At 40.7% G+C, this 27,280-nt stretch overlaps 2 protein-coding genes across 2 annotated transcripts in view; one reads left to right on the top strand and one right to left on the bottom strand.

The window, feature by feature from the left end:
* Positions 1-193: 193 nt before the first annotated feature.
* On the bottom strand, positions 194-22,558 carry wdr3 (WD repeat domain 3). The gene is made up of 27 exons (XM_079253823.1): positions 22,511-22,558; positions 21,004-21,205; positions 20,694-20,903; positions 20,421-20,539; positions 19,624-19,702; positions 18,555-18,650; positions 18,216-18,314; positions 17,993-18,094; positions 14,277-14,377; positions 12,521-12,625; positions 12,186-12,416; positions 11,999-12,092; positions 11,811-11,912; positions 11,585-11,667; positions 11,218-11,356; positions 9,429-9,485; positions 7,028-7,128; positions 6,554-6,665; positions 6,304-6,438; positions 4,650-4,700; positions 4,408-4,473; positions 3,430-3,522; positions 3,299-3,349; positions 3,112-3,155; positions 2,876-3,004; positions 601-694; positions 194-520 (listed from the first exon to the last, which is right to left on the bottom strand). The coding sequence occupies exons 2-27, from the start codon at positions 21,175-21,177 to the stop codon at positions 365-367; spliced, it is 2,823 nt and encodes a 940-aa protein (XP_079109949.1). The 5' UTR covers positions 21,178-21,205; positions 22,511-22,558; the 3' UTR covers positions 194-364.
* Positions 22,559-25,114: 2,556 nt separating this feature from the next.
* The window catches only part of gdap2 (ganglioside induced differentiation associated protein 2), a 43,117-nt gene continuing 40,951 nt past the window's right edge, over positions 25,115-27,280 (top strand). The window contains exons 1-2 of the mRNA XM_079253905.1: positions 25,115-25,283; positions 26,775-26,986. Of these exons, the coding sequence (XP_079110031.1) occupies positions 26,802-26,986 (185 nt within the window). The 5' untranslated portion in view covers positions 25,115-25,283; positions 26,775-26,801. The remainder of the gene's footprint in view (positions 25,284-26,774; positions 26,987-27,280) is intronic.

Genomic DNA, 27,280 nt, shown 5'->3' with positions numbered 1-27,280 from the left:
ACACACACACTCATACCCCGATAGGCACATCAGGGGGCAGTTTGGGGTTCAGTGTCTTGCCCTAGGACACTTTGGCATTTCAGGGGAAGCCTGGAATTGATCCCTCAACTTACCAGTTGAAGGACAACTGCTCTTCCTCCTGAGCTACAGCCGCCCAGCTTTTGTGAGGATTTATTTGTTCTAAAACCTGAAGAACTTTAAAAAAAAAACAGAGTTTATTTGAGAAAATAGAGGATGTTGCTGATTAACAGTGAGTTATAACTAGTCAGGGTTTCATAAGATCCCAAACAGCAACAGAAGTCCGTCTGGTTCAGGCCAAGATAATAATAATAATAATAATAATAGAAAAAAAATGTATTTTAATTCAAGCAATGGTCAAAACAGCCCTCTCCCTCTTCCTCCTCTTCTTCTTTTTCTCCTCCAGTCGACCTGTGGCGTCAGCGAAGAACGTCACGTCCTCTTTGCTTTCAATTTCCCGCTGGAGGAACTGGAGGGCGGCGCTGTTGAAGCCCATCAGGTCCTGAAGCGAAGAGGACGGGGGGGGGGGAGTTAAAGCGAAGCGGACATACATAAAAAAAGACCTCTGCAGACGTCGCTTACCCTGATCTCAGACACTTTGGAGAGCGTGCTGGTCCGCAGCTCGTCCATCACAGACAGCAGCATCTGGTTACTGGTGATCTGACCAAAATGGATCCTGGAGGAAAAAACAGTGACATGACAGCGATAATGTTTCCACCAGAACAACGAAACCTTCCGGAAACACAGCAAGCAGGCTGGGTTTAACTCCCTGTCTGCTCGGAAACAAGCAATCAACTCACTTCATGTTCACCTTTGCATCAGTTTCTATTTTCAGTTAGAATTTTGGCGTTTACTTTTTTATTTTTACCCTTTTAAATGATACAGTGAGTTTTTGTTTTCACAAAAAAATAGTGAGTGTTACATCAACTTATTGTATATTTTTGCAGAAAATAGAAACCTCGGATGATTCTTGTTTTGTTTCTGCGTTTGTCAGCCTGGTTATGTTGCAGAAAAACCATCTTTGACTTTGGCAGGTTTGCAGTTCTCCTGCCACAACATGGAAGACGTTCTTGCAGTGCAGAAACTAACTCATGGAAAGTTCTGGTTCTTTTTGTTCTGTTCTTTCTGCAGACACTTGAGGCGGACAACGACACAAGGTTGCTGTGGTATTTTTGGTTTCGGCGCTGTCTTCCTGCTGAGAAACCCACGGACCTTTCTGCTGAGCATTCTGCATGTGTTTTGCAGAAAGGATCTGCATGGTCTCTACTGTTTGCTGATAAAGCACAAGAAGCAGCTGCTTCTTCCTAAAAACACCTGAAACACTGACCACGATGAAAGTCTTCATTTTGTGACAGTTCATCCCAGATGCCTCAGAGTAGAGAAGTTATCGTGTCTCACCGGCTGCAGTTAGGAGGAAGCTACAAAGTTCAGACACACTACAGAACTTTTGCCTTTTTTCCCCGTCACACACTCCCTACCGACGGCTAATCCAGCATCCGTCCTGCATCCTACCTGACCTGTTGGCTCTCTCCAGACAGAAAAAAGGCGACCTTATGATGACTCTCATTTAGTCTCGTTCTCTCATTTAATCTTCTTGTGTTTCTTTGCTGAATCAGCGACGTTGCGTGATCAAAACAGCCAGTTCCTTGTTACAACGTGATGCGAAACTCTGCAGTTGTTGTCACGTCACAGATGTATGTTGTATGTTGCGGTTTCTCAGCCTTGGAGCGAAGCAGCGGATCCAGAAACACACATGATCGATGTCACTGTGTCATCGAACAAGTCAGGAATGTGGAGTTCTAAGTTCAGAAAATTACGTAATGCATCTTTAAAGTAAGGCTGGGCGATTAATCGGATTTTAATCTCAATTACGATCTGGGTTTTCAACGATCAACGACTTCTCCTGCTGTCTTCAGCTGCTAATCGAGCGTCTCTGGCGTTGCAGCGCTGTGCTGTAAACTCCTCCCACAGCCGCTTTGCTTTCATTCAGACTCTGTTGACAACTTGGAAACTTTCTCGCTAAATCTGGCGACTTTTAAGTTAAAAGCGACAAATCTAGCAGCTTTTACTGGAGTTATTAGAGACTTTTCTGGTGTTTTGGCGACTGACTTGAAGTCACATATTGTTCTGCAGTTACTGTAAGGAAGGAGCAGCGGGAGCCTCTCCCGTCCTAAAGCACTCCCAGGCGGCCAGTCTCAGTCGGCTCCGGCTGCAGGTCCATGTAGAATAACTGCAGTAGGTTGTGGAAGTTCACCTAAACATAGTTTATACCATTGTCAGTGACATCTGGCCGCATTATTTTCCTATACATAGTTCAGCCAGTTAAACACTGTAATATCCCTCCGTTATGGGGCGTTACCATAGCAACGCGTTAACCAGCTGGTTCAGATCAGCCGTCTTTTAACAGTTGAATGAGAGAAACACGCTGCAGCCTGACAGCGGTTGTTTGGCATCGAGGTAAACTCGATGTACGTTATATAGTTCCTATATAAGCAGTAAAAGTGGATTAAACAACTCGGAACCGTTCATTAGACGTTATAATGCCCGACACGGAGTCCAGAACACCACGACATGCAGCGTTGTTTATAAATACTGGATAATTGTGTTAAATAATCGAGATATCAATTTCAGTCAAAATAATCGTAATTATTATTTTTGTCATAATCGAGCAGCCCTAGTTTAAGGTAATCTTTGTGGATGCAACGAGCTTGTCATAGCTTAGCATTTATGAGTACATGATACATTCTCCTAATTTCTGTGTTATTTCTTTGAGTCACCAACTTTTTCAGCCAAACATGGGATTCCACACCCGAACACAAACTCCTGTCTTTGACGTAGAAAGACAAGTTGGTCTTACTTGAGAAGGAAGAACAGGCAGCGGCAGACGAGCTCCACCTCCAGACCCTGCTGGATGTAGCTGCTGAAAAGCTTCAGCAGCTCGGGGACGTAAGGGAACGGTAAGACCAGCAGAGAGACCTCCAGCTCGCTGGTGACCGCAGGAGACAACATGATCAGACAGAGATTGTTTAAAGGTCCAGAAGAACATCAACAGGCTCTGAATCAGAGTTTAGTTACATCATCATCAGCTCTTACCTCGATCTGACCTTCTTTATGACGTCTAACACGTAGCGGGACGGCTACAAGAGGGACAGCAACACACTTACATTACATGTAAACGTGACAACAACACGACCAACATTATACTTAGATTCATATTTCCATCAGTATTATACATTTAAAAAAAAACGCAACGATGGAAAATGATTTATTCCCAACTTACTGAAACATTTCCGAAGGCCATGAGGATGGGGTTGGGTTTAGGTGGGGGGACCTGAAACAAAAACAAAAGAGGAGGTGTAAAGCTTTACATGCTGAGCTGAATTTAAGACTTTAAGTGAAACAAGTGTCTACCTCGTTGCCGGCTCTTTCACACATGTATTTATGCTCCTCCATCTTCCTGACTTCCTCTTTGTACAGCTCCAGAGCCTCCATGATCCGCTCAGCCTGCAGAGGAATCCCAGCACAAGCTTAACAAGGAACATCTAAACCTGGGTAGGTTTATAATACATTTATGATACATTTATTACCATTTGTACATCATGTTCTAACGCTTTAAAATAAAGTAGAGAACTAGGTACAAAAATAATGTGCATTATTAAACTAGCCAGTCGTACAATGATAAATCACCATCATGCTCCGTGTTTTTACAGTTATTTGCTTTCAGAAAAGCTTAAATTATTATAAAATTATTATAAAATTATAAAATTATTATTAAATTATTTTTATTTACTTTCTTTTAAACTACCAATTAGCAGATGTTAGTTTTCCCATTTTCACAGTTATTTATACATAAGAAATGGTGCAGACAGCATTCGGCCCTGAACAATGTACATCCTTACATCCACTTTTCAATTAATAAAACTGATTTAAAAAAAATAAGGCAATTTGAATAAAACACGTTTCTATTATCATTTTTTAATGCAAAATATTTTAAGAATATTTTTCTGTCATAAAAATAAAATCACATTAATTACAATCAGAATCATTAATTATTAAGATTAAGATATTTTTTACTTTAAAAAAAAGTTTTTGAATTGCAAGTAATTCAATAATTGCAAAAAGAATTCTTTCAATTTATGTATTGTTTATTATTATTATTATTGTGATAATTATTATTATTGTTATATTATTAATAATTATTATTAATATTAATAATAATAATTTTTTTAAATCATTGTTAAAATATTTACAAATTCTGGTCCTTATTCATTTACAGATTTATTCATTTCTTTCTTTAAATTCCCTCCTGAACTCATACTATCCTCACATGTGTAAACATACATGAGTTTGTGTGTAAGCATTCATGGCAGAAGAGGTGAAAACACTCACAGCTTTAACAGTCTCCACAGTCTTCTTGCCAGCAGGCACTGCCTCTGTCTCCGTCTCTCCAGGTACCTGCAGAGTGAAACACATGGATGTGGAAAACACACACTTACTCCTGACATCAGACAAGCAAACACGGTGGAGAAGCAGGAAAAAAGAACCATTTACACATTTTTAAAGGTTGCAGGGACTGAGATCTGCAACAGGCCAGAGGGAAAATATCTGATAGGTGAAAAGTGGGGGCTCACCACAGGCGCATCTCCTTTGCCCAGGCTTTCTTCAAACTCCGCTTCTCTCTCCTGTACGTGCAAAAAACAAGAAAAATTACAGACACAAAGAAGCTGTGTTTCATGCAAGCGGCCACCTCTGGCAGTGAAAGGTAAAGTTTATGTGTGTAAAGTGCATAAAACTGCAGTTCCTCCCTCATCCACTAGGGGCACCAAAACAGAGAGAATCCTCACAGACTCCCATGTTAAAAAGACCAATTTCAGAGCAGAAATAAACGTTTACAGCCTGGTTCAAAAATCTATTTTATGTTTAATAGATCAGGTTTAACTTCATGACGACTGTGGGGGGAGTGAATCTTTTTCTAACTCGCCCGTTTAAAAGTAATTTCATCTTAAAATTTGGCATATTTAGGGGCGTGTCCTTTTGATTGACAGGTACCTGATCTCCCGCTTCAAGAAGGAGGAATGTAGAACAACAGTTTTCAGCCTGTTAACAGCTTGATTTAGCTTTAGCTAGTTTACCTTAGTTAGCTGGTTAGCTCCCGTTAATTTGGATAGCTATAAGCTACATGCAGGTCGGCGTTCGCTTGATGCAATCACTCACTCCCACTCTCACAGCTCCCTTCTCAGCTCTACCTCTTCGCCCATTTTTGTATTTTCTGGGAGAGACGACACGTGACGTTGCCAAAATGGCGACGGTAGGAACCGTCCAATGAGCTTCAATCAGCTCTTCAGAAACCTCCGGGTGACGTCACGGAGGCTCCGCCCATCTTTTCTGTACAACGCAGTTGCTGTACTCATATGTATTCATACCCTGTCATTAAAGAAAAGGCTAAATTTACAACAGTCACTCAAATAACTGGATACTTAAAAAAGGAACAATAACTAAAAATTTGCAAAAATTAAATTTAATATAATTTAAGACACTGTTTTTTCATTTAATTGAGTAGAAGAAAGAAAAAACAAGCAAACAAACAAATTGGTCCTGGATAAATTAGAGCACTTTTCTGTTGAACAGTGGGACAAAATACCTGTCAACAGGTGCAGAAGTCTGACTGAGAGGAACAGAAAACACCTGACTGTAGTGGAAACATTAAAGGATTGTTCAACAAAATATTACTTTATGAATGATGTAATATGTAATAAATTATCTTATTTGTTTGCTTTTTAAAAAAAATATTTCTATTCAACCAGAATTAGAATATAATGTAATGATTTTCATAAAATCTTTATTTATTATTACTTTAGTCAATTTCAGCTTATTTTACAGGCAGCTGTTTTAATGAAAGGGCATGAATAAATATGAGCACAACTGTATATGGTTTCATGTTACATAAGCCCCGTTTCTACCGAGGGGTCTGGTTTGGTAAACCCTGACCGTACCCTCACCTGGTAGGAGGCACCTCTGCAACCAAACACTGTGATGTCATAGCAACGCAATGCCTTCATTTAATTACAACAAAGAAGATTAAAACACAAAAACAGAAGACGAGGAAGGTTTGCTGCTCTAACAGCACCGAGTCACACAGGAAGTGATGATTCTTTCAGCCACCCATTGGACTGCAGTGTGTTGGGTCTTTTCAGGTTTGGTTCGGTAAGTTTAAGGTCCCAGAAAGTAAGACCAGTCATGCACCGACCTGGCCCCATTGGTAGAAAACACCCTGCTGCATCTTACCATCTCCCGTTCCTCCTCCAGGATGATGGGCTCCCGTGTCCTTTCCCACAGACGCAGCGACTTATCGTGAGATGACGACACGAGATGATCTCCGCTCGGGCTGATGGCCAGGCACCAGACCTCCCGATGGTGGCCCTTTAAACCAGAAACATGTCCTGGGAGTTACTCATCTCCTTTTCATATCAAGCTTCAGTTTCTTCTTCATCCTAACTGCAGCTCATCAACACTTCAGGATGAGAAAAATCGTCACCTCCAGTGTCTGTATGTGCTCAAACTTGTCGGCGTCCCACTGTTTGATCTTCTTGTCCTTCCCCGCGGTGAAGAACAGGTGAGTCTTCGGGACAAACTGGAGGAACATGACGCTGCGGAGACCCAGCAGGATGGAAGAGGTCAGGACAGGCAGAATGAGACAAACTCCACACACACACACACACACAGAAGAAAAAGAAAATCTGCATCAGCAAGAAACTCAGCTGGGAGCAAAACAGGAAAGAAAAACTGATGAGCAAAATAAACAGATGAGGAGACGGATCAGAAAGGAAGTGAACAATGAGGACAAAGTGAGACCATCCAGGAGAAAACAGATGAGCGGTGAGATGAAATAGCAGCTGGGGTGAAGTCAGTGTCCTCTGATCCCCGACCACCAGAGGTGGTCATGACATCATGACTTCATGGCTCCGGCCAGCTCATGACTGGTGCGCTTCAGACGTGTTCTGGGCGGTACCTGTCGTCATGAGCGAACAGCGATCTGTGACAGTCGCCAAAGTCCAGACCCCAGATCTTCACGTTTCTGTCTGCAGAGCCGGTGGCAATAAGTGTGTTATCCTGGTAAAAGAGACGCAGAGATGAGGGCTGAGGAATCATCCCAAGCACAAACACACACACACACACACAGTGCTGGAGACTAACATCAGAACTGGATCTTATATTGTGCAGAAAAACAACCAAACCCTCCAAACTGACTCGTCGATGCTGCTGAAACGACAGTTTCACGTCAATTAAATAAATTAACTGCAACATTATAGAAAATTGAGATTGATCTGAGGTTTTTAATTCATACGTGTGTATTTCTCATCCCATCACGACCACCAAACAGAACAAGACTAATCATTTTTATCAAGTCTTTTAGTGTTTCACCAGCTTGTATTTGACATGTTTAAGCTTCAAAAACATCTAAGTGCATCGTTCCATATTTCCCTGCAACAAAATTTGCAGAAAAAAAATCTCTTTATAATTTCACAGCAAAAAATCTACGTAAAATGTACTTAGAAAAAGGTCACAAAATCCAGAATGGAAATCTTAAAGGGCTTAAATCTTTTACGGATCTGAAAAACAGCTGTCTCACTTCTAATAAGAGATTCCTGAAGCTTCATATGTGTGAACTAGGGCTGGGTTTATCGCTCATTTTATATCCCCATAGCGATATACATAATGATATAAAACTGTTTGTGTAATGTGTCAGTCATCAGTTATGTGTCAGATGTTGCTTGGCAACAGCAGCAGTGATCTCCTTCCATCTGCAGGAACTATGGCCGTGTGGCGTTCCACAGGTAAATACCTGTTGCAGCGTTTTATGTCTGGACGTTTATTATAAACTTTCGCCTCCACTTGACGCTGCTTTTGCTCGTTGACTCTATTCTTTATTCTGATTCTTGTGCAGGTGATAAAATAAGTTAGTTGTGTCGGAGTCTGTTGTCGGTTCCACTTCAGTCTTTTTATATCCAAACTGCATCCATGCGACAGAAATTTCCCTCTTTTATGAACAAGTTCATTGGTTTTGATTGGCTGGTCATCTTTTAATGAATTATCCTGCTCTGAAACATGTCTGCTACCGTATGTTTGTTTATATATTGCAGCGTGCATGCCATGAAGCGCATCTTGACGTAAAATACTGCAGTAAAGCAGCTTATCGTGGCATAAATGATAGAGCCTCATATGAAATGACAAACATTTTCTATTCTCCAAACTATACATATCATCATATCGCCCAGCCCTAGTGTGTGTTTCATTGATCAGTGTTCCAGGAGAGTATTCTGCTTGTAAAAGTGCATAAAGAAGCTTGTTTTACTTTTTTAAAAAAAAAACTAAAAAACTAAAACTAAAAGGGACATCGTTGGGGTGAGTATTGGGAGGGACGCGAACTCTCCCTGCAGGATAAACATGAAAACAGAAATGAAGACTGAAAGAGAATCAGCTGATTTGGAGCATGGCGCCGGTGTGTTTGGCTTGCTGCTCTCCCTGTTGTCTCTAATCTCTTTGTTCTGCATGATCGCCTGTTTCTTTTGGATCTGCAGTTTCACTTTTGACATATTTGCTTGCCTGGTTTTGGAGGACCAAAGGCATTGTCCCCACTGCTATCGGGCATTCCAGCTCTCCTCCCACGGCGGCGATGTCGTCGCCTGGCGACTAAAGATGGTGAGATCTTCCAAGGATATGAAATTTTATCCTGACAAACATTTTTCTGAAGTTGTTCCACAATGTTTGGACCCAGTTTGTGTGTGATGGGTGAACCTCTGCTGATGTTCCTCTGAAATGCTCCTTCTTCACGCTGTCATGTTGCTTATTAACCTGAATAATCATCAAAGCTCTTCTCCAGGTGTTCACTGTATTCCAGATCTGTTTAGATGTCTTGACGCCATCAAATGTTTCCCTTCAAATGGTAAAATGTCTCATATTCAACATATGATATGCTGTTCGTGTTTCATTGGGAATAAAATGATGATTAAAGAGATTTATTAATGGAAATCTTTAGAGAAGATTTCCCCCCTCCGGTCCATTAAAAACGGGTTTTATAAGTGGAGAAGTACGCAGTGCATTTCTCTGAGTATTATTTCCATCCTTCCATCTCAGCTCATCATCAGCCTCGGCTCCAACTCAGGTTGAAGGTTTTTCTGCTGGTTTTATTATTGCAGAACAGCAGCAGACGAGACGGCTAACGAATCCTAGAAATAATTAACCCGCTGTGTAAAAACGAACCCATCTCCATCACCGCATGCCCTGTTTCTGCTTCTTATCACTGAATTTATTTTCTTAAATAAACGTTTAGCAACGATTGGTCGATAATAAACTCCGACCATCATGACTGTTCAGATGATTTTCTGCTCCTGCGTCTTGAGCGTACTCACGTGTGAGATGTCCAGGCAGAGGACCGGCAGCTTGTGTCCATACAGAGACAGGAAAAACTAAAGCAGCAAAGAGAGTTTTCTCTGTTAGTTTATGGTTCTTTGGAAAAGTCTTCAGCCAGTCATCATCACATAAAATGGAAATAAATGCAGATTTACTGAAATATGTGCAAACAAAAAGGAACTGCGGTAAATTAAACCAACTCAGCCTGAACTTTCTGAAACAAGCTGTTGTTTCTTTACATGGTCTTCAGGAATCGTTCTCCGGGTTTCCTGGTGTGCGTTCGAACCAGACGTTCTGACTCAAATCCGATCTGTTTGCTGGGAATTTCTGCTTTGTTTTGGATGTTGTGAATGCGCAAACCTTTTCTGATCCGGATTAAAAAAGATCCACCTACAAACACGATTTTAGTCCGTTTCAAATGGAACAATTTTAAGTGCAAATAGTAGGTTCCGTGCACGGCACCGTGGGTAAACATAACCACAGCGATACGTTCCAAAAGAACTCAGTAAACGTTCTGAAATCATTCTGATCCATCCAGAACCGCTACGACAAGATGCAGCTCAAACAACCCAAGTTGTTCTGCGTTAACCAATAGATGAAGGAGTCTCGTTGTCTTCTTCAGCGATTCCTGCAGCAGCACCGCCTCCGGTGGAAAGTGGAACATGAACTGTGAAAGGTCTGAATCTTTACCTGACTCTCTGGGTGTGACTGCACCCTGATCCAAACTTCTTTAGGTGTTTAGTGTTTAGGAGGTGCATTTTGTTTTGTTCTCTGTCCAGATCATCCCACACTGCTGCTGGTGTGGGCTCAGGGTGGGATCAGCATACTTCAGTCTTTTCTCCCTGTTTCTATCCTTTAAAAACTGCGTCTTCACAGCCGCCGTCCCATGGAGGCCATTTCTGATGAGGCTGAAGCCTCATCATGCTGGGACTTTAAGTGGTTTTAAATCTCTTTTGAAAACTCATCTTTTTATGTTGGCTTTTAACTCTGGAGAGCAGGAGCACCGGGTCTTATCTGTCTTATTCTGTCTTTTATGTTGTCTTTATTTTAGTGCTTTTAATGTTGATTTATTTTTATTTTACCTGTACAGCACTTTGGTTACTTTGAGGTATGTGAAAGTGCTCTACAGATAAAGTTTGATTGATTAGGCTGTCAGTAGGTTGATCGGCTAAAGGTCCAGATGCGTCTCTCAGCTCTTTCTTGGGTGTTTTAAGGAAATCCTCTCTGGATACTTTTCATCTCCTGTCATTTGTTTTTGTCCTCAACTTGCCCAGTTTCCTTTTAAGGACTTGGTACTGATATTCAATGTGTAGTATCAGTTAATATCAGCAGTCCTTATGATATTTAACTATCAGCTCTTTAGTGATCAGCTTGCTGGTGCAAAAGTACTAATTCATATCAAACTGTGTTATCTTTGACACGTTGTAGAAACAGCAAAAGGAAAGGAGAAGACGCGAGTCTTTGCAACAGGATGATGGTGCTTAAAGATACAACCTACAACTGGTTCTCATGTGTGTGTCAACACAACACTGGTTCTTCCACTGACTTAGGTTCTCTTCTAATGCTTGAATCATTTATAGATCAGTGTGAAGAGGCTTATTTAACATGAAATGTGTCTTTGTTTGAAGAAGTTGAAGAACTGGACTGAAAATAAGGTAAAAAAAAAAAAAAAAAGCAGCTGATAACAAAACAACATGGAGAATATTTCCTCAAGACCGCTTCAAGGTTCAAAACAAAGTCTGGCTGCTTGGAGAAAGAAAGAAGGGAAAGAAATGAGCTCAGATGCACCTTCAGTGTGTCTGTGTAGAAAATCTTGACTGTGCAGTCCAACAACGACACAGCCAGCAGTCGGTGATCAGGAGAAAACTTCACACACAGAACGTCCTCCTCCAACTGCAGAGTCCGAGTGTGTTTCACCGTCAGCCTCCTGGGTCACACACACACACACACACACACACACACACACACATATACAAGGTAAATGTCCTGCAACAAGTCGCTGAAGCCCTTTTTTTTGGTTTTTTTTTTTTTTAGCTATGTTTAACCCTTTAATGAGGAAAAACCTGCAAGTGGGCAGATCCACACACTCACACACACTCAGGAAAATACAACATCAGCAAGGCAGCATCTTGCCTGCTGCATAGCAACAGCTTACTTCTGGCCAGCCTCCAGGTCCTTTTTCAGTTCAAACTCCCAAAATTTCACCGTCTTATCGGCACTTCCTGTGACAATCCCCCTCTGCAGGACACACACACACATTCACACACAAAATAAAACATGGAAGATAAGTAGGAAATGTGACAACATTTTTTAGAAATACTAAGAAGGTGTTGACATATATGTTAGTGTATGAAGGATACTTGACCAGCAGGTGGGCTTACCTGGTCTGGGGCCACACACAGGGACCACAGCGCTCCATCATGGGCATCTACAGTCTCCAGAAGACTTCCTGAGGCGAGCTCGAAGATCTGCAGCTTCCCACTCTGATGTGGAAAAACAAAACGTAACATCTGTCCTCTCAACTCACACACTGCTCCTAAAATCCCAACACACACGCAGTAACAGGTACCTTAGTCCCCAGGATGATCTGTCTGTCTCCAGGCACGAAGAGGGAGCTGAGAGCGTAGTCGCACGCCATGGTGCGAATCACCTGCAGAGTTGACCTGAGTGAGGCCGAAGAACGCTCCGTTAGAAGATCCACCGCTGCGTTTCATCATGTTTTTTACTGAGCGGGGCAAAGCTACGAGAAGAATCACCTGTTCCAGACTTTGACCGTGTCTCCAGAGGCAGAGAGGACGGCCAGGTTGTCTGAACTGAAGGCCAGCGTGCGGACGTCGGTGCGGTGGCCGCCGAGCGTGAGGCGAGCCGTCTTATTGGCTGTGGGGGTCTTCTCTGAAGTCCTCAGGCTGTAAGTTTCTACGGTGTTGTTCTGGAGCAGCAGCGCCACCTTCAGCTCGCCGCCTGCACACGACAGGCAGTCCACCCACCTGATTGGGGACAGAAGAGATGAGTCACATGATAACTGTTGCTTTGTTCTGACTTGTGTGTGTGTGTATTTGTGTGTGTGTGTGTGTGTTTGGGGTACACTCACCTGATTTTGGCGGAAGCCTTGATGTTAGTTAACCTGATGATCTCGTCCTTCAGCATCCTTTCCACCACCGGCTCTGATGTCTGCTCGCCTGCATCCTCCTGAGCTCTGCAGCGACACGGTGAGGTTCAGTACGAGAACTGCTGCAGTCACACTAACGGAGGTGTGATAGTCACTAAAATGTCTAAAATCACACTTTAAGGTGCACAAAGCAGCCAGAAGTAGACGTAGTGATGGACATCCTTCTTATTTATGGCATAGTTTACATGTCGCCAGACTGTGAAGGCTAAATGTTTAGCAGGATTGGATGTGTGATGATGATAACGTGTTTATTCGAAGACAAGCTGGCTGCATTCAGCTCCAGTTAAGGACCAACGGTAAAGGGGTGCTATGATGGTATTTGGAGTTTTCTGAGCTTTCTACAGTGTTACAGTGTTGAATCCTCATCAGACATGTGAACGACACTGTTTTTTATCACCTAAACGCATGTTTGAGTTTGAGTTGAGTTCCAGCACTCTCTCCGTTCGGTTTCCATGGCGACGAAAAACGCATCGTTTTAGAGAGTTTTTTCTACTTGGAAATCCTTGTGACGTCCCGGGGGATAAGGTTCGGTGATTGGTTACCTTCTACTGGTTAACAAGGGCATGTACAAATACATCAGGCGGGTGGAAAACGTGGGATAAAGTTATTTCCAACGATGGCTGGTGAGTTTACCAAAGAGAGACATCCTGCTGCATTTGTTGCTGTGGGTTGCTGTTTTCCACTTCGTTTTCAGGCTCTGATTCAGGTTCCAACATGTAGGGCTGTATGCTATGTGTTGACATTGTATTTTGTTTTTTTATTGAGTTCATATGAGCCTAATCCTTCTGTTTATGAGACGTTACAATGACGGCGAAAGCAGGTGCGGTGCGCGCTCCCGATGTAGTGCAGTGGCGGGAGGCGGGGCTTAATGCGGAAGAGTCTCAATCCACTCGTTTTGCCCGCAGGCTGATCTGACAGCCTACGGAGAGGGTCGGTCTGAAATAAATAAAGCGATTTGTGACAATTACTCGATCAATCCCAGCCCTTCTGGTCTCAGAAATAAAAATAAATTAGCCTGAAATGCACATAATAGTTCCACTTTAAATGTATGGAAATAAAAATGTTCATACAAGAATATTAATTAAATGAATTTATTAAAAAAAAAAAAAAAAAAAAAAAAAAAAATGAAGTAAGCTATGAGGGCTAAAACTAAAAAATGATACTGAATTATTTATTAAATAACTATAATTAAGGTAACCTATTCAATTAGTCATAATATTGAACTTAAGGTCATATTATATTATATATAATATATTTTAAAAATAATATAATATAATATAATATAATTAATATAATATAATTGTCAACAACAATTATAGTGACTTAGAAGTTCCTCATTTCTGGGCTATAAGCAAAATGAGCGACCATAATTGAACAATCTTTAATATCAAATAATGCAAGTATGCGAGGTGGATCTTATATGAAGATCTACTTGGCTGCATTTGTGCCAAATTTCATGCTTCTATACAGACGTTTACGACAGTTTCACCTCTCTGCTGGACGATATTTATTGTGGGACAAGATATAATTGAGATGGCGGCTTGCCCTGCAGCTGAAGCTCTTCCTTCTTGTCTCTCAGCATAAACTAGATGATTCTGAACCAGCGAGAGCTGGAACGCAATCAGACGGAACAGAAAACAAGGAAAGCATCCGGAACAAGCGTCTCCTCCATGCTTACTTTGCCGCCTTCTTCTTCGCCTTCTTCAGCTTCTTGGCCATTTTTCTCTGAACTTCCTCCTCTGACAGCACAGTGAAAACCTCCAGCACTGAATCGTTGCCCTGAAACAGATGTGAGAGACGTGCACAAAGTCAAGGATGATACAGAAAATGTCAATTACAATTAGACAGCAAACACACGATGTTCATCAATCTTCTCACTAGAGCTGGGCGATTAATCGGATTTTAATCTCAATTACGATCTGGGTTTTCAACAATCATAAAAATAAAAGGGTGTGATTGTTTTTCTCTCTGCAGTTTCCTCTCCTGCTGTCTTCAGCTGCTAATCGAGCGTCTCTGGCGTTGCAGCGCTGTGCTGTAAACTCCTCCCACAGCCGCTTTGCTTTCATTCAGACACTGTTGCCAACTTGGTGACTTTCTCGCTAAATCTGGTTTGTTAAAAGCAACAAATCTAGCAACTTTTACCGGAGTTATTAGAGACTTTTCTGGTGTTTTGGCGACTGACTTGAAGGCACATATTGTTCTGCAGTTACTGTAAGGAAGGAGCAGTGGGAGCCTCTCCCGTCCTAAAGCACTCCCAGGCGGCCAGTCTCAGTCGGCTCCGGCTGCAGGTCAATGTAGAATAACTGCAGTAGGTTGTGGAAGTTCACCTAAACATAGTTTATACCATTGTCAGTGGCAACTGGCTGCATTATTTCAGTATACATAGTTTGGCCAGTTAAACACTGTAATTAGGGCTGGGTGATATTTCGAATATACTCGATATATCGTGGCTAGTCATCTGTGCGATATAGAAAATGCCTATATTCGTCATATTCGAGTATCCTGTTGTCACGCAGGCGTTTTTAGCTGTGGGCGGGGTTTTCTCCCTCCTCCTCGACTCTGCACCGCTTTGCACAGAGAGTTAAAGCAACCGCACCTCGTTACGTACATAACGTGAGCTACGTGCTACGCCATGAGAGGCAGCGTGGAGCCACTTTCTCGCTAAATCTGGCGACTTTTTTTGTGAAAAGCGACTAGCGACAAATCTAGCAACTTTTACTTGAGTTATTAGAAACTTTCCTAGTGTTTTGGCGACTGACTTTAAAGCGCATATTGTAAAGTTATTGTCAGAAGGAGAGTCTCTCCCCGTCCTAAAGTCGCTCCGGCTGCAGCTGCAGCCAGTCAGAGGAGCAGAGAGGACACCTGCACGACTCCACCTACAGTCACAATGAACAGCAAAATCCGCCACTGATCCCGCTCTGGATTACAGAGTGGGACATAAATTGCAAAGTTTTTCACGTCACGCAAAACTTTATTGATAAACAACCAGCACAGATTTATTGAATCTGACGTTAGAATACCGTTATGTTTAGAGATCAAATCAAATCAAACTTTATTTGTATAGCACTTTTCATACAAAAGCATATCAAACTGCTGAACAGCATAAAAATAAAAAACAGTTTCACACTTAAAACACACACACGCACATTACCCACACAAGCACACAACCCAACCCTTCCTCTAAACATTTATGCCAAAATAACAATAATAACTTCAGTATTCTGGCTTCATATCTGGCTTGACATCCACTGGTGTGTCGCAAATGTTCAATGTGACGGGACTGCAGTACACCAAACAACCAGCAGGTGGCAGTACTTCCACAAATCAAATCAAATCAAACTTTATTTGTATAGCACTTTTCGTGCTTAAAAACAATACAAAGTGCTTTACATTATAAAACAATTTACATCAAAATAGATAAAACACTAACACACATACACATCCCCTTTCACCCACCCACAACCACCCTCACCCATGCCCTATTTGCCCTGTAACAGTTAAAAGAAGATGAATGAATGGCCAGGTGCATTTGCACCAGATGTGCACCAGATAAGGAAACGGTATTCTCAGGGAGCCTCTACACAAAGGGCTACCCCCAACCAAGACCACCCAGGCCATCACCATGGGGGCCACCCGGTTCCGGGCAGACAGGACCCACGCCACAACCGTAAAGCTGCAGCGCTGGATCCCGACCCACCAGACAGGGACAGCCCCCACAGCAACACCCATGCAGTCAGAGCAGGGGCAGCCCTCGGCGAAGAGGACCCCGATGAGGAGAGAACTGGAGTGATAACTAAACAAAAATAAAATCCATTAAAATAAAATAATAAAATCTATACTATGTAAATCAATATATAAAATATATAAATAAATAAATAAAATTAACTAAAAAGAAAGATAAATATGGGTTAATATAAGAATGTTAAAACTTAGTTATAAGCTAAACTAAAAAGGTAGGTCTTGAGCTTTTTTTTAAAAACATCAACAGTCTCTGCAGCCCTGAGGCCCTCAGGCAGGCTGTTCCATAGGCGAGGCCCGGAATACTGAAATGTGGCCTCGCCATATGTTTTGGTACGAACTTTAGGAAGAACTAAAAGGCCGGTACCTGAGGACCTCAGGGTCCGCGAGGGTTCATACCTTAAAAACAGATCAGATAAATAAGAAGGCCCAAGACCATTAAGACATTTATAAACCACTAAAAGAACCTTAAAATCAACGTGACGCTTCAAGTTACGAAACTTTTAGCGAAGCGACTGTCCAGAAAGTAGGGCTGTGACGATATGCTTTTGTCCCGATTCGATTCCGATTTCTTAGGTGCCGATTCGATTTAAATTGCGATTCTCACAATTCTTTGATATTGCTAATTTGTGTAGATTAAAAACAAAAAAAGAAAATGTATCAAACCTTTTTTTTTTGCACGTCATTTTTCTTGATTTCAATTAGGAAAAAAACAACACAATAAGCCAGACCATCACTCTGCTGGTATAACACCCAAGAAGACAAGTAAAAAGATCAATAAAAACAATAAAAATGACAACATTTTTTATAATGGATTATATTTATTTATTTTAAAAAAAAAATAATAATTTTTTTTTTAAACAAAAAAATCGGTTTTAAAATTGTGAAACAAAAAAATCCTGATTTTCGATTTTTCGATTCGATTTTCCCTCCCCTAACAGAAAGCCTCAACACATTCAGACGTCATTACAACATCACCAAAAGCTTTATTATGACAAAGAAAACTCCACAAACAAAAGAAAAGGCTCAGTAAGCTTTACTTAGTTACCATGACGGTGACATGAAAACATGACTACCACAAAGCACCACATATTTACTAGGGGTGGGGAAATTGAATCAGAAAATTGAAAATCGAGATTTTTTTGCTTCAAATTTTTAAAATAGATTTTCTAGCTGAAATTTTTTTTCCCAAACAATAAAAATAATACATTTTGAAATATTTGTCATTTTTATTGTTTTTTATTGATCTTTTTAACTTGTCTTCTTGGACATTATAGCAGCAGAATGATGGTCTGGTTACTGGTTTGTTTTTTACTCATTGAATTCAACAAAAATGACAAGCAAAAAAAACCAAAACTTTTATACTTTTTTTTTTGTTTGTTTGTTTTTAATTTAGAAAATTCTGCAATGTCAAAGAATTCTGAGAATTAAATCGGCACTCAAAAATTCAGAATCAAATCGGGACAAAAGCATATCGTCACAGCCCTAATAGTTACTATCAGACATTTTGATCCTGAATCATTTAGCCGACCCCATCATCTGGTTTTACGTCCAAAGTGATGCGGAAGCAAAGCCCCAACTTTAAGTCCTAACAGAATATCTTCATCTTATCAATGCCTGAGTGATCTGACACCGTCAGCATACGGCGAAACTCACGTGGCAGGTGACGACTCTGGCTCTGGCGTCTGTAGTCAGCGACACCACGCGGTCTCTGGCCTCTCTCAGGATGGAGCCGGACTTCTTACAGCTCAAGATGCGCTGAGACAAACGTGGTGTGAAGAAACAAAGTGTGAAGAATACTTTCAAACAAACCACATCTGAGCAGACTTGATGGCAGCTGCTGCATGATCGTTCTGGTCACGATGCATAAAAACTCTACCTCTTCCAGACTTTCCTCCTCTCCTTCATCGTCGTCGTCATCGCCGTCGTCCAGCAGAGTTTTGCCCCTCTTCACGCTGGGCTCACCCTGAGCTTTTTCCTGAACGGGAAGTGAGCAGACAGTCACTTTACAAAACGCTAAGGAAGGATCTGTGTCGTTTCTGTGTGACGTGCCTCCATCACCAGCAGACAAAAACACCTCGGAACTAAAACATTCCTCTTCAGAGAGAAGAGTTTTTCTTTCTGTTTACATTCCCTTGTCAGAGATGTGTTTGTTTTTATTCTGCCGTTAAGTTTTTACGCTCTCCACATCCGTCAACAGTCCCACGATCGTCCTCACCTCCTCCAGATAGCTGATGTCCCAGGCTCGGAGTTCACTGTCAGCAGAGCCGGTTAGGAGCCGCTTCTCCTGGTTCAGCAGCACCGCGCCCCAAACCTGCCAGAAAAATAAGCCACAGATTCCTCTTGTCCTCCAGGAAGCACATTTCCTGCTTTGACTAAACACAAACGCTTCCAATGGGGACGTCCCTTCAGAGGAAAAGAGGCAGAGATGCTTTTTTTAAAGCATCGTTTCTGTTTGTGTGAAGCAGCTTGTTGAAGCAGAAGATCAGCTTCTAGACGAATTTATAAAAAAATCATCAACATTTACTCCTGAATTTAGCGTCAGAGAGCAGAAAATGAGTGACTGAAAGGAAATGTCTCGTTTGCCTGTCCTGTAGTGATGAAGAAGACTGCAGTTTATTCAGGGGAAATTTTGTACGTGGATGTCTGGTTCCTGAACGTATCTGATCTGCAGGGACAGATCTGGTTGGTTTTGTATTGACAATACGCTGATGATTCTGTCTTTCTATTATAACACAAGTTACTTCAATGCTCCTCTTTAGAGTGCAGGTTAAGAAGCAGACTGGGAGTTCAGCCCGGCATGCCACATCAGGTTGGTGTGAGAAGATGAAAACACATGAATTCAGCTCCATACAGCTGGAAGACGGAGGAGAAGCTGCCATCGTTCTGTGTTTTCAGCTGATTCGGCTGATCAGAAAAGAGTGGAAGACATGGATGTACAGACTGAGTTCAGCCCGCATAGTGCAGGTGTGTGTGTGTGTGTCACCTCTCTCTCTCTTCTGCAAGATTAAAACACTTTGATTCGGTTCAGCTTTGTTATTATTTCCATAATTTCTCACCGTACATTAGTAAAGCGAAAACTTTTATAAATGAGCGAATGAGAAGTTCAGCTGGATTTATATTATAGTATAGTATCAATCTATAGTATATAGTATATATACACTATAGTATATCAGTATTCAGAGGTACGCATCAGGTCTGGAAGAGGTGCACGTCCAGCCTGCGCGGACTTTCCCGGAGCGCACGGTGGTGACGCCCTGAACTCGTGCAGACGCAGCAGTTCTCACCTCACTGCGATGGCCCACCATGGTCTTAAAGCAGTGCTGCGTGTCCAGATCCCACCACTTCACAAACGTGTCCTTGGAGCTGTACAGCAGCAACAACACACACACACACACAGTTGGTAAAGACAGCAGTCAGAAATACTTGTTTTATTGCTTTTAGGTTTCGACATTCATCTGCTTCTTCTAAGATTAAGAAAAAAAAAGAAACACATGAATATCAATATTTATGCAGATTTTCTGTTTTTGATGTTCTTGCATGACAATGTTCAGTTTCACAATCAGCTGGAATTCATATTATATCACAATTATTATGTCGTTCTTTCACTTAAAAACGAGGCAAACCCACACAGGGACGTGAGAAGCGTGCTGGATGCAGAAACCTCTGCAGCGTACCTGTAATTCCAGGTCCAGACAGTAAAAGTCCTGCCATGTTTCTGGATCTACCTCTACATGTAGAACAGGTATTTTCACTAACAGGCTCGTTTACCTGGCAAATAAACTCTGCTCATTAAATCCAGCTCGGTTGGTAACTGGTCGGAACAGCTGCCAGACCGGACTTTCACCTTCTGGACCAGGAATTGCCACCTCTGCGTAGCAACAAATAATTTTGAGCCGGCGACCAGGAAGTTTTCACAACAAGCACGACTTTTCCTCACATTTCAGAGTAAAAGATGAATGCAGACTTTGCTAATCCTGTAATATAATCAAAACTTGTTTCTATCATCGATTTTCATTCTTGTATTATGTTTCATTGAGCTCAATTTCATGAATAATTATTCAGTAGGTAAAGGGAGGGTCACCTTGTGACGAGGAGGTTCTTGTCTTTCAGGAACAAGGCCTGTGTGATGACATCCTTGTGGCCCCTCAGTCGGTACAGCCCACACTCGTTGATGATGTCCCACACGATCACATCTGTGTCCTGGAGGAAACACAACCATCATCGACATCTTTCCTTTTCTTGTGATATTTTATGTTCTAATCTCACCGAGCGGGAAGCGGCTAAACATCAAACCCCCCCAAAAAAAAGCAGCAAGAAGAGGAAGAAAATCCCCAAAACAAATGGCGTTTCTCACCTTTGACCCGGTGACGAGCCGCGCCCCGAGCGCATCGTAGTTCATAACGCTGACCGCCGACTTGTGGCCGTTGAAGGAGACGCTGCTCTCGCCGCTCAGCAGGCTGAAGATTCTCACAGCACCGTCTTCATAACCCACGGCGATGTGAACGCCATCGGGAGACGGGCAGAGGAAGCTCACCTCGTACTTCTTGCCCTGCAGGATGAGAACCTGCATGGAAAGATGAAAAGAGCTGTTAACACGCTTTCATCGAGGTTCCTGCAGAGCTGCTGGTACATTAAACCCCCTCCCCCAAACGCTGAGGTCTCACCTTCTCTCCTTTTCGGACGTCCCAGATGAAGATGTGTTCGCACGCAGCCACGGCAACATAGCGCCCCTTCTCTCCTCCTCGGAGCGTCACGTATGCGATGTTGGCTTTCTGGCTGCCGATTACGCCGAACACGGCACTGGTGGCGTAGCGAAGGTACTGCTTGGTCAAACCCATGACCGGCCACCTGGGATGATGCTCAGTTCTGTTTTACAGGAACACAGGAGAGACTTTGAGCAACTTAAAGCTACTGTGGCTTTATTTCTGCTCCTTCAACAGTCCAGAACTTTTCCCCTGGTTTGCACAACTTATGATAGAATATCAGGAAATTGAACGTTTAACAAGTCTGGATGAAATTTTTTGCCATTTGACAATCCCCAAAGATTTTCCACTGTGCTCTGAACACTGACTCAGCTTGAAGGGGAGAATGTCATCATCACAGATGTGGTATGTTTTCTTTAAAGGCTGGAAAAAAAAAAAAAAAAAAAATCCCATGATGCTCTGAGCTTTTCATCTCTCTGCTCCTCATCGTCCGTGTAGAAACGCACGACAGTATTGGTATCATTGACGTATTTCTCCTCTTTCTGCAGATAAAAGTTGCAGTGCATGTTGGTCTCTGTTTCCCTGTCCTATCCACCCCAACCAGTCCAGGCAGGTGGCTGTCCTCCCTGATGTGTCTGCAAAGCTCCCTGAGAGGAAATTGTTGTGAAGTGGAAATGTATCAATAAAGCTGAATTGAACTGATTAAGTTCTCAGGCTAACATTTTGACAAGTCTGCAGTCCTGTTTGGGCATGAGGAGCATCTTTCCACCTGTCTGGACCCTGCATGCTCCAGCTGATCTGGACTGTAAATGTCCACAAGCTTTTGTTATGGTGCATCAGTTTGTTTGTTTGTATTACGTTTTTAAAAGAAATGTTTTAATCTCCTGCAGTTTTAGAAAACCCACAGGCTCTTCCACCTGTGAAAACGTAACTGTATGTTTTACAGCATGTTTCCAAATTTGTTTAAAAAGTAAACAAATAAGAATACCATTAGTCGTGACGGTGTTGGTGTTGTCAAGAAGTGAAAATAAACACACACGTCAAGCTTGACATTTCATTCTGTAACTGTAATAGTTAATATGCTGCCGTGCTGCCTCCAAGCTTATTTTATAAGATTTTTTTTTCTGTGGTAGACGTTTGTAATATCGGCTAAGTATGTCTCTTTGCCCGTGGAGCGATCGTTTTGCTGAACAAAAGTGATCGCATACACGGAGTTAAACATTTCCCGTACTTAAATTAACGCAATATGTGTGAAACTCCGCCCGTCTGAAACTCGCAGTAACATAAATCAAGCGCACTCATTAACAGTACCCGACTCCTTCTATACCCACGTGGTGATGTTCTGCTCCAAACCAAACTCATGAAAGCAAACAAAGTGTGTTTTCTGGTTTGTTAATGTTCTATACAATGTTCTAATACGTGTATTCACTGAATTGTTTGAAGGTTTAATAGGTTTAAGTCGTCTTACCTCTTAGTAAGAGCAGCTAGCCGCTAACGTGTGTCGTCTTCCTAGTGCTGTCCGTTTTTAGCTTCAAGCTAAGCTAATGGATCACAGAAAGAAATCGATCAGATCAAAATACACACTACACTCATATTGAAAAGTGATTTACAATACACATTTAACTTTTCCATTAAATTATATATAAATACATACAAATAATATCTAAAATGTATTTTGGAATGCCAATAAATAATTGTTGGGCAGGTATGTGTAATTTTGTGCATTTTCGATTGGTTTTGTCTGCTACGCTACAGATTAAAAAACAGTGTTGACTTGTGACTGTTTTAGGAAAATAATTGACAAAATAATTCCCTTATCAAGTTAAAATTGAGCTTTGGTGTAAAATTATGCGGACATAAATATTTAGCCACAAACTGCGACATTGACAAATCCAGTGATCTTTTTCCCCCCACGATCTCTTAACCAAAGACATCATTTATATATATATATATATATATATATATATATATATATATATATATATATATATATATATATATATATATATATATATGACATCATATACATGTAAATATTATGTGTTTGCTCTCAACAGTGATACCGGAAGTGTTCTAGCTCGGTAGTCACTTGATTAGGACCTGATTAACAGGGGAGTCAATTTACCAAAAACTACCATAAAATCTACCGGATGATTGTCGGTGAGACTCCAACAAAATAAAAGCATAGGTTGTTAATAAAAACATGCACTCAAACTAATTATTATTATCAGTTAAATATAACAGACATGATAGACAGTTTTGTCTGTGATAATGTATTTCATAGATAGTTGTTCCTAAACCCCCCCCCAAGATATCAATGAAATACATTATTACACTTAACTTTTTTCCCTGAGGAACAATTTAACGTCACATTTTCCTGTGGAATCATATTACTAGAGGCGCCATATGGTTGTTATGGTGGTGGTGGTGGTGGGGGGGGGGGGGGGTTAAGAAGGATTCTAAGGGCTGACTTGATCGGGGCCCAAAAAGATTTACAGACTATATAAGAAAATCATTAAACCATCATTGAAAACAATAAAGACTTTTTTCAAAAGTTGTAATAACATATAGCAGTAATATAAAGTGATAAACCAACTGATAACCTAGTTAGATGTATGCACTGTGATTTAACCCTTTATAGGGCACTCAAAGAAATAACTTCAAATCAGAAATTTTAACCTAAAATTGTCCTTCTGGTATGAACCAAGATCTCCATTCTGTTGTTACATGAACACACACACAAAAAAATGTCATGCTGAATATGAAAGAAAACAAAGTGATCAAAAATAGTCACTTGCCCCATAAAGGGTTAAACACAGCCCTAGATCTTTATTGTTCGCATGAACAGCTATTTTTTTTTCACCTTGAAGCAAATGAAGCAAAAACAAAAATCTAAAATTTGCGATCAAGTGGTGGGGTCTATGCCATTGCCTTTCATAGGGCCCAAAATTCCTGGTAGAGCCCCTGCAGATTACATACAAATAATGTCTCAGTTTATATAATTTAGTGATTTTTTACTATCAAATTTCCAAAATAAGCAAATCCCTCCATCAATCACACAACAAATGAGAAGCTTGAGCTTCAATTTTAGCACTGAGGTCATCAACACATCTACTTCCTACTTTTAATTTCAGAACACAGGGATGTTATTTTCATCATTTAATTCCCAGTATTAATTATTTTAGCTGACTGACTGGCTACATAATTACTAGAATGGTGTCATTCATTTGCATAAACAAAGCTAAGACGTGAATACAACATTGAATTTCTATAATTGTTTATGTCTGAAAAGTTTGTCAAACTAAGGTATAAACTTGCCTTGCCTAAAAGGCAGGTTTAAAAAAAAAAAGAAAAGAAAGACATGAATGAAAATTAAACAGATTTTTTACTTTCAATAAAATACCAATACTTTTACTAACTTTCTGTTTTACATATTCAACATGAGCTTTCCAACTTAATTTATCATCCAAAACAACGCCCAGGAACTTGACTTCTTAAACTCTTTTTATACAAACTCCATCAATAGTCACTTTCACATTAGCATTCTTCCTCAGATTACCAAACACCATATAATTAGTTTTGTCCCAATCTAACAATAATTTGTTTTTGTTAAACCAATTTCTCACATTTATCAATTCATCTCCTATTCTCTTTATTATTTCAGACAGATCATCCCCAGAATGAAATATACTGGTGTCATAGGCAAACAGCAAAATAAAAAATAAATGTGTTAAATTTTTTAACACATCTAAAGTGTGTGAAACTAATGTCTAAAAATGACCCAAAGGTAAACAAAAACAAAAAACAATTAAACTTTTGACAAAAGAAAGGTGCTTTTTAGCTAAGTTAAACTGTAATTACTACTCCAAATTCTCACTCATTAAACAGTTAAAGACCACACTGATAGTGTAGATGTGTAAAACTCACATTTTTATTCACACTAAAATGTAGACAGAAATAACGTTTGAGTTTTATTTTTAAATTCCCAACCGGATGTTGTTAGCTCACGGAAGCTAACTTGTACTTTGCGACGGTCAGCTGAGCTAATAGCATGTTTGCTAAGTGTGTGAACCCGCGTAGCTGACCATTTAAACTAATTTTAGTTGTCATTAAAGTTCCTCTGCCTGTTAGTATGACAGCTGATGTAAACGATAAAATCTCTTGACTCTGTTGGACGCAGTGTCGATATTTATTCATTATTGCTGTCATAATATTTGGCTCTGCTTGGCTTCGCTAGATAGGTGAGTGCTGACTTTGCTCTTTGAAAGACACCAACTTGCTAAAATGCAGTCTTTATTGACTTATAATGATTGTTTTCCTTCTTAAAACCGGTTTAAACACGATTAGGAGGACAAGGAAGCTCATTTTGGCAGCAGCACCACAGTTTCTGTGTATTTAAGTGTCTTTTTTATTTGCTTTCCAAACATGATGATATGCAGCTGCACCAGTAACACACTTCTAATTATTTACTGGTCTCACAGTAATGTTTTAGTATGATTCATTTACACTGCTTTAAAGTTGAAATGGTGAAACATCTGATTATATGTCCATGGAGTGGTTCCAGGTACTGAACATACCTGATTTACAATTGCATGACTAGAACATAAAGCAGAAAAATGTCTTCTTTGACAGTCTGGATAAAGCTAGGAAGGTTGTTTATTTTTTTCCTTCTACAAGTGACTTAATCAAAATCAGATTTGATCTGGACTAATCTATAAATGCATTATTGGTGTAAACAGCCTTGTTGAGCCATTTGAAGCTTAATTATGATGCGTTTAGTGTGACTAATAGGGGTGGGAAAATCCAATCGAAAAATAGAATATCGGGATTTTTTGCTTCACGGTTTTAAAATAATTTTTTTTGTTAAAAATCGATTCCCCCCCCCCCCCCCCCCCCAAGATATATAAAAATAATGCATTATAAAATTTGAGTAATTTTTTTTATTTATTGTTTTTAATGATCTTTTTAGTTGTCTCATTGGACATGATAGCAGCAGAATGATGGTCTGGCTACTGCCTATATTTTGCCTAATTGAAATCAAGAAAAATGACGAGCAAAAAAAGTTTTGTACATTTTTTTTGTTTGTTTGTTTTTAATCTACAAAAATGGCAATTTAAATCAAATCGGCACCCAAAAAAATCGGAATTGAATCGGGACAAAAGAATATTGTCACAGTCCTAATGACTAATGTGTTGAAGGTTCATGGTTTCCAGTCTTATTTACTGGAAATAGTGGAGATTGCCGTCATGCTCATATTTAATAAAGCATGAAGCTCCTCCTCTAATCTGAAATTTTTTAAGTGATTTCTTGCTTGAATGGATTTAATCCTGTTAATGCGGCTGCTGTCTGGCTGATGGTGACCCGACATGCAGCTGGAAATATTCTGAGTATCTCCAGAGAATCAGAGCCGATTTATTTGTCCTTGATTTTTTTAACATTTCAGAGAGCAAAAAGGGGAAATAAGTACAGATACTGCATGTTTTAAACAGGAAGAAATGCTACGTTCAACTTGTTTTTCATATGATTTTTCTTATATCTGAAGTTGACTGTTTGATGGTGTTAAAAAGTCATTTACTGTTGGTACGACAGTGTAGAAATCATCATCAAATGTTTGGTATTCTGATCAATTAAAACTTTTTTTAGCCTCCATATTGTAGTAAAGGTTAACTCTCTCAGGATGCTATCAGAGCATCTCTATGTGTTGATTTTTTTGGGCTTCCTCCATTTTGCAGCAGCGTGAGCTCATCGTGTGGGAGGGGATGGATCCTCTGGGTGCCCGCTCCCAGTTTGTGGATATCCAGACTCTTCCAACATGGCAGCAGCAGCAGCGAGGTGAAGACAGTGAGGAAATGCGGCTGGACCAGAACGACAGCCTGCTCAGCCAGCAGGCTTTTCCCTCACCGTTCCCCGCAAGACCAGACATCAACCGCAAGATCATCCTCTTGTGAGTCACTCTCATATTTCATGATGATGCTGCTGCAAGCGTCCCGTCATGAAGCTTGTCAGCTGTTCAGGGAAATCACACAGTTGGCCTCAGTCTTTGCTGAACTGACCTACATGTTCGAGTTTGCTTCCTTTTATTCACTCCTGGGGTTTTTCTGACATCATTTGGATAGAAAGGATTTTAGGTTTTAAATGTTTTGGGCTTTAAACAACAAAGTCTGAAGAAATTAAATGATGGAAAGATAAGAAGAAAGACAGAATTCTAGACTTTCTTGCAAATTAATTAAAGAGCAAA

This window comes from Telmatherina bonti (assembly GCF_933228915.1).
Source record: "Telmatherina bonti genome assembly, chromosome: 15".
Lineage (NCBI taxonomy): Eukaryota > Metazoa > Chordata > Actinopteri > Atheriniformes > Telmatherinidae > Telmatherina > Telmatherina bonti.
This window is presented reverse-complemented; position numbering and strand designations above follow the sequence as displayed.